General features: G+C 45.0%; 2 protein-coding genes across 5 annotated transcripts; both read right to left on the reverse strand.

Moving 5' to 3' along the window:
* Window positions 1-246: 246 nt before the first annotated feature.
* LOC147882626 (transcription regulator) lies at window positions 247-2,973 on the reverse strand. Its single transcript, XM_087400912.1, has 10 exons — window positions 2,835-2,973; window positions 2,660-2,730; window positions 2,159-2,208; window positions 1,964-2,037; window positions 1,663-1,725; window positions 1,157-1,244; window positions 994-1,059; window positions 824-903; window positions 638-709; window positions 247-528 (listed from the first exon to the last, which is right to left on the reverse strand). The coding sequence occupies exons 1-10, from the start codon at window positions 2,864-2,866 to the stop codon at window positions 444-446; spliced, it is 681 nt and encodes a 226-aa protein (XP_087257038.1). The 5' UTR covers window positions 2,867-2,973; the 3' UTR covers window positions 247-443.
* On the reverse strand, window positions 2,901-5,826 carry LOC147882627 (uncharacterized). 4 transcript variants are annotated; one of them, XM_087400915.1, is made up of 7 exons: window positions 5,538-5,826; window positions 5,210-5,244; window positions 3,954-4,130; window positions 3,593-3,642; window positions 3,360-3,393; window positions 3,129-3,250; window positions 2,901-3,037 (listed from the first exon to the last, which is right to left on the reverse strand). In XM_087400915.1, the coding sequence occupies exons 3-7, from the start codon at window positions 3,991-3,993 to the stop codon at window positions 2,978-2,980; spliced, it is 306 nt and encodes a 101-aa protein (XP_087257041.1). In that variant the 5' UTR covers window positions 3,994-4,130; window positions 5,210-5,244; window positions 5,538-5,826; the 3' UTR covers window positions 2,901-2,977. The 4 variants fall into 4 exon arrangements, with proteins under 4 accessions (XP_087257041.1, XP_087257040.1, XP_087257039.1 ...); XM_087400914.1 differs by lacking the exons at window positions 5,210-5,244; window positions 5,538-5,826 and adding an exon at window positions 4,765-4,851 and having other exon boundaries at window positions 3,954-4,165; XM_087400913.1 differs by lacking the exons at window positions 5,210-5,244; window positions 5,538-5,826 and adding an exon at window positions 4,339-4,738 and having other exon boundaries at window positions 3,954-4,165.
* Window positions 5,827-6,444: the final 618 nt, after the last annotated feature.

The following is a 6,444-nucleotide window of genomic DNA, read 5'->3' on the forward strand; positions in this document are numbered from 1 at the left end:
TTGAGGTAAAGACAGATTAAACTGTGCAGCTGGGTCCCTTCCTGATTAAAATTTAAACTAACCACAGCATGCATACACTCAAAAGTGTATGCCACCAGTTCCTGATGCTTCCAAATGGGATACTTATTGCAGATAAAACATACAAAAAGCAATTAAAACACAAAGCAGAGAGGTAGAAAAAATTACACAGCAAAGTTACTTGCAATATAAAACATATTTTTAAGGCCCAAGTTGCCATAACTAATCAGTGGTTAACCTTCTCGAACACTTTGTTACAGAAGGCAGGTGACCTGATCATGCTACAAGCCAAGGGTCCAGCCAGTGTTCCTACAACTAATGCACAATGAGCAGGAAACCATAACCAGTCATTTGCACTATACAAAAGACACAGTCAAACAGCTGTACATGTCCCCACACACTACAGAGCATTCTGTACACAGCTGTCATTCAATATCCATCCCCAGCAGATAATCCGCCTCCTCATCACTGAACACCTCATCTAATGAATCTTCATCCATTGCAAGCTTGCTGTAATACACCATTGCAGAACCGTGTTAAAAGTGAATGACGTCATGAAAACATTGCATGTCTATATAGACTAGAAGGACAGTAGTCAGTAAAATTTCCAGAATCTTACCTCAAACACCGACAGCTAAACAACAGGATCCGCTTCAGCTTCCGATTATAAAAAAAGTAGCGGAATGACCAACTGTGCAATAAACAATGAATTAGCATGAACATGTATAGAACATGCAACTTCAAACTTGCGATTACATCCAGCAATGAAAGTGTATCAACAATTGTCCGAAAGACCACCACCTACATTGTGCCTCTTTCGGCAAAAGGATCCCCTTCAAAATCTGGAAGGTAGCCATATACATCGCAATCCTCAAGTTCAATTACCTGCAGGTCACAAAATAAGTATGGTATACAACATGCTCCTGGTTGAAGCCAGAAGACAATAGTCTTGACAAAGCATAACCAAAAGCCAACCTCATCGATGGCATCCCATATACACTCCAGAAGCGATGTTTCTTCTCCGAACTCTTGTGCCCAAACCTGAGAAAATATTCAAAAGTAGATTTGGTGACATCTGCATCAAAATTAACGGCTCACATCGATGTATTGTTGATATATCTAAAAGAAAGGATCTTACCTTTGCAGCTTCCAGCAGGTAATTTTCTATTTTTAACTTAGTTGCACCAGGAAAATCCTCCTTCGAAAAATGGTTTGGACGCAGTATGCTGCTCACAGATCCATTGGCATTGAAAGAACATTTACGTTGTAACAATCAAAAGGAAAAAATGTAGCCTGTTACATAATTAGTCACAAAGACTCAGGGCACAACGCACATGATGAAAGGTTTCAACGTTTGCCCAGGAAAAATAGGGAATGGAGAGACTTGAACTCTCAGCTCATATGAGAGCAGCAGTTTTCAAGCTGCTTGTCAACCTTTGACATCACTTCCCATCCACAAGACTCCTAAAACGGGTTGCCAAGTGATCTGGCTGATAACATTGGCATTACCCGTGAGGCAGTTTCTCTCTAGACAACACTTTCAAAGAAAGTAACAAAACAGGTAAAACTCACCGAACAACGAATTTGATAACTGGAACTCAGGAAACAACTTTATTTAAGAACTAAACTGAAAATCATCTTCACCTGAAGTCGTAGTCCGGATACATATGACTCAAAGTTAGGATGAGATAAATGAACGTCCTGCGACTGTAAAGACATACGTCAGTCTACCAAAACCAGCTGGTTAAGGAATTCGTTCATTTTTTCCAATTCCAAAGTTAGCATGAGGTAAATGAAGGTCCTGCGACTGTAATGACATAGAAAGGGTCTTTCAGTTCACCTAAACTCAAGACCAGCTGGTTAAGAAACTCAATTCTTTTTTTCCAATTCCCTTTTAAAGAAAGGCAGGAAGAGCGGTTGTGTCGCGCGCGCAGATAAAAATTACCTGGCGAGACTAGAAAGAGGCCCTAACGGAGACACTGACAGATTCGATGGTGAGCATGCCAAAGAGTCGAGTACCTAATGAGTTAAAACCTTGTCGTCACTACCGATCTAATAAAAGAAGCAACATAACAAGCAGGAAATTCGTGCCCTTGTGCAAAAATCGGCATATCTGGAACACCAACAGATAGACACTAACCTCCTGCTCTAGACTGCGAGAAAATTTCCTGTCCACTCCTGCGACTTTGCCTGTATTTGAAATTAGAGGTCCAATCAGCACAGAAATTAGAGTTCAGCACACGATTTGCCTCTAAACTTACCTCACCATATATGACGAGCACAGAGGCGAACGGAATAAAAACACGCAATGAACATCGACAACTGCAAAACTGCTTTCAGCACAAACCGAACTTTCATTCATGCAAAATAGGATGCAAGAAGAGCGTAAGCTTATTGTGGAAGGCAAGCTCAATTCTGACAATATGAGCGCTATGAGGCATCGCCGTGCCAAGTGACAAATACACGCCCTCAGCAATTTCAAGAGAGAGGGTGAAAGTTGTATTTCCGCGCAAGAGAATCGTAAGTTCCCCGAAAATACAGAACCAAAACAGAAGCACGAAAAAATCTTTCATATTAACATTTCCACGAACGTTTTACGAAGAGACAACGAAAAGTTCTCACGAAAATAGGTAGATCTTACATGAATATGCCTCTAAATCTCCCTTCAGAAGACTGTCTCCGAGATTGACGCTGCTTAAGAAAGAATTGATTCTACAAAAACGAGGAATTCAAGACTATATCAGGTAAAAACGAAGAACAGCGACTGAAGCATGCTAAAAGAAATTCCAAACAACGCGAGAGGTCAAGCGGCAAACCTGGCGAGGGGGGTGTATTCGAGGAACTTCATCTGTGTTGCCGCTGCGACTCATAAAAACCGCCGTGGCCGTGGAGGGGAAAGAGCAAGGGAGAGCGGTGGAGTAAGGGTTTGGAGGAGGTCGCGTTGCTATGGGAAGGGAATTCAGAATTTGATAGCGGCCATGACGAATTGAGGGATGGAGGGTTTGACAGGCTCTGGATGCTGCGCAATTGAGATCGGGAAATGGCAAGGAATGTAAGCAAGATTGTACAGAATGCAAAGCGAACGAAGGAAAGGAGAGAGAGCGGCTTGCCTGTTTGGTATACCGGTGAGGAGTCACGATCTTGACGGGTGCTGGGCCAAATTTTCGGAAGCGGTTCCGGCAGAAGGATGGCTTAACGAAACGGAAGGATACGGAAGCAATTGTTTTTTCTGCTGCAATTCCGGCAAACTGTTAAGCCAAATCGACGGAACCTAGACGCGAAAAAAGGCTATGGCGAAGCGAAAAATGCGTTGAAACGTGCAGGAAGGAGGGGCCGCAGACCTCGTCCGGCGAGATTGGAAGCTCCTGCCGTCGTCTGTAGCAATTCCGGCAAATTGTTACCAAATGGACGGGACCTAGACGGGAAAAATGGCTATGGCGAAACGAAAGATGCGTAGCAGGGTGCAGGGAGGAGGTTCTGTGGAAGGACTTGCTGCAATTCGGGCAAATTGTGAAGCCAAAATCGACGGAAGGTAGACGGGAAAAATGGCTATGGCGAAAGGTAAAGATCTTACCTCTTCCGGCGAGATTGGAAGCTTTTCCGGCAAAGTCCGTCGAGTTATGGCTACGAATTGAATCGGGCGAGCAATCGAACACCGACGAAATCAACAACAGCAAACAGAACAGCGCCAAATTGCCAATGATATACGCTTCCAGGTCATGGCTCCGGATAGACTTTCTTTGTCTGCAACGTCAAACGGAAAACGGACATCTGTGTTGAAGGCTTGGAGCCAAACACGTCGTCACCCCTCCTTCGCCTTTCAATTTTCTACGCGTTCCTTTCGCGTTTCGAAACCCCGCATATTCTATCGCTTCTTCCGCCCCTCCCTCGCATGAAATTTTCAAAGTTCAAACCATTTTTGACTCACAGCTTACCGGATTGGTCCGCACCTTCTCCCCCTTCCATTCTCGGCATCCTCTCCCGTTTTCTCGCGTCCGAAACGGCCCGAAACCTTGGACGTTGATCAGGATCCTCGGAGCAATCCCTGCAGCCGTAGACCTTTTCCCACAACTCCGCGTTTCGCTTCCAAATTGAGAAACACAAGGCAGGACCTCTTCACAGGATTCGTACCAAACGATCGACGATTCTGCACAACATTTTGCACAATTCGATTCAAGCGAACTTGAACAACAAAGTTTGCAAACGATGGACGTCGATGCCGCACAAAATTTGCAGCAAAACTTGAACAAATTCGGTTGAAGCAAACTATGAACAACGAAATTTGCGGCAAACTTGAACAAATTCGGTTTCAAGAACTACCAAAAGACCGACGGTTCTTCACAAATCCGGCGCATGCGCTGTGAATTCCCGATACCAGCGAACAGGGCAAATCACGCGCAATGGCAGATGCAGAGATGACTTAAAGCAAAGGTGTTGAAGATCCAAATCTTTCAATGAATTCAATCCACAACTAAAATTGCAACTGCAACCGTCGTACCTAAATTAGTGGTCCTTGATTCCCGCAGTAAAAAGCCTAATAAACAATTTGATCTAGTGGGCCGAATGTACAGATCAGCCACACTACGTTCACTTTGACCCTTAAACACGACATGTGACATGAATTGCATTTATTAATTTGCACACCTCACTACTATCATTATTGTACGTCAAGGTCCAGAGTACACAATCACTAGCCTTACTTTCAATCTCCAACCTTGCAACGTACACGGAGAAGGTTTTTCTTACCTCTGCCGGCGAGACTGGAAGCTTTTCCGGCAAAGTCCGTCAGGTTATGGCCACGAATTGAATCAGGCCAGGCTGGCCGGCAATCAAACAAAACACAAACCAAATCAACCACAGCAAACAGAACAGCGCCAAATTGCCAATGATATGCGCTCCCAGGTCACGGCTCCGGAGTCCGGATAAACTTTCTCTCTCTGCAACGTCAAACGGAAAACGGACATATGCCTCCACACGAGTCACAGCTTACCGGCCACCTCGCTTCTTGCCCGCACCCCCGCACCTGCTCCCCCCCCTTCCTTTCTCGGCATACGCTCCCGTTTTCTCGCGTCCGAAAGACCCGAAAACTTGGACGTTCCGGATCCGCGGAGCAATCCCTGCAGCAGCAGACCTTTTCCCACGCAGCCAGCTGCCAAAGCTAGCCGGCCCCAAATTGAGAAACAGGATGGACCTCTTCACAGAATTCGTACCAAACGATGGACGATGCTGCACAAAATTTGCAGCAAACTCGAACAATTCGATTCAAGCGAACTTGAACAACAAAATTTGCAAACGATGGACAAAATTTGCAGCAAACTCGAACAATTCGGTTCAAGAAAAATTTGAACAGCGAAATTTGCGGCAAACTTGATGACCAACACATGGATGGTTCTTCACAAATCCGAGCTTGAACAGGATAAGCAAAATCCATCACAGATGCAGAGATGACATAAAGCAAAGGCGTTGAAGATCAATCCACAACTAATATTGCAACTGCAACAACGTATCAGCCGTCGTACCTAAATTAGTAGTCCTGGAGCCTCAAACTAACGAGTAGTCCTTGATTCCTGCAGCCTCAAACTAACGAGTAGCGTGACCCGTCTACGACAGGTTGCTTTTGTGAGATTATGCCTAGTGTTCCTCAACCATCATCACCTCCAGTAGTAGCTAGGAGCTTCTTCTCAGGGTGTTTGGAACCGTTGAACAAGCGTGCTCAGAGCTTTTTTCACTTACCTCCATGGTCTCCACGCCCCATGCTAGCTCAAGCCACCGCGAGACTAGAATGCAGCTTACTTTGGGACTGACGGAAACTAGAACCACACCCAAAAAGGCATGCAGACTACGGAGCGGGCAATCCCGGTCAGGTGCCCCTTGGAAAGGAGCTTCTTTTCCGATGGTGCCTCTCCATAGAATTCGGGGCGGGTTCAAAAATAGGCAACGATCTTCGCTTTTGTTGGAATGCCAGTCCATGAGGACCGGCTCTTACACACTATGGGCGCCCAAGGCCGCCCAACCGTTGAATGCATCTCCACCATGGGCGGGCAATCCTGCCCATCCATGAACATATTGGGCATGCCCACGGTGGGCCCAGTGTGTAAACACCCTCAGTCTCCACCATAGATATCCCAGCATGTACACTTTCCCATTGGGCAAAATCGTGGATGCCAATCGATTTGCATGCTTGAAAGGCTATGAGAAATTTCCATTCCATTAAGCCCCCTCTTCTCTCTCTTTTGTATTGGCTATGTTTAATTCTTGGAGCATTAATGAATTACTTATCACATTCCTTGTTTCTTCAAGTGTTATTTTAACTTTTGAACAACGTGATGTGGTACATCAATAATTACTCTTGCTCCCATGCAATGAGTTCCACAATCCATATCTTTTAAAGGCGCTTGCAAGAACATGTACCAATTCTTAAGTATA

The sequence above is a fragment of the Dipteris shenzhenensis genome, chromosome 29 (genome assembly GCF_047967505.1).
Source record: "Dipteris shenzhenensis isolate YYH24624 ecotype China chromosome 29, Dip_SZ_1.0, whole genome shotgun sequence".
NCBI classification, from domain to species: domain Eukaryota; kingdom Viridiplantae; phylum Streptophyta; class Polypodiopsida; order Gleicheniales; family Dipteridaceae; genus Dipteris; species Dipteris shenzhenensis.

Coding starts and splice junctions, on each gene's coding strand:
- LOC147882626 (XM_087400912.1), bottom strand. CDS start 2,866: ATGAAGTTCCTCGAATACACCCCCCTCGCCAG. Junction 1,726..1,963: donor CCTCTTTCTAGTCTCGCCAG/GTAATTTTTATC, acceptor ATGTCTTTACAG/TCGCAGGACGTTCATTTATC. Junction 1,245..1,662: donor TATCCGGACTACGACTTCAG/GTGAAGATGATT, acceptor ATCTGTGAGCAG/CATACTGCGTCCAAACCATT.
- LOC147882627 (XM_087400915.1), bottom strand. CDS start 3,993: ATGCCGAGAATGGAAGGGGGAGAAGGTGCGGACCAATCCG. Junction 3,643..3,953: donor AGAAGGTGCGGACCAATCCG/GTAAGCTGTGAG, acceptor TTCAATTCGTAG/CCATAACTCGACGGACTTTG. Junction 3,251..3,359: donor TTCCAATCTCGCCGGACGAG/GTCTGCGGCCCC, acceptor CCGGAATTGCAG/CAGAAAAAACAATTGCTTCC.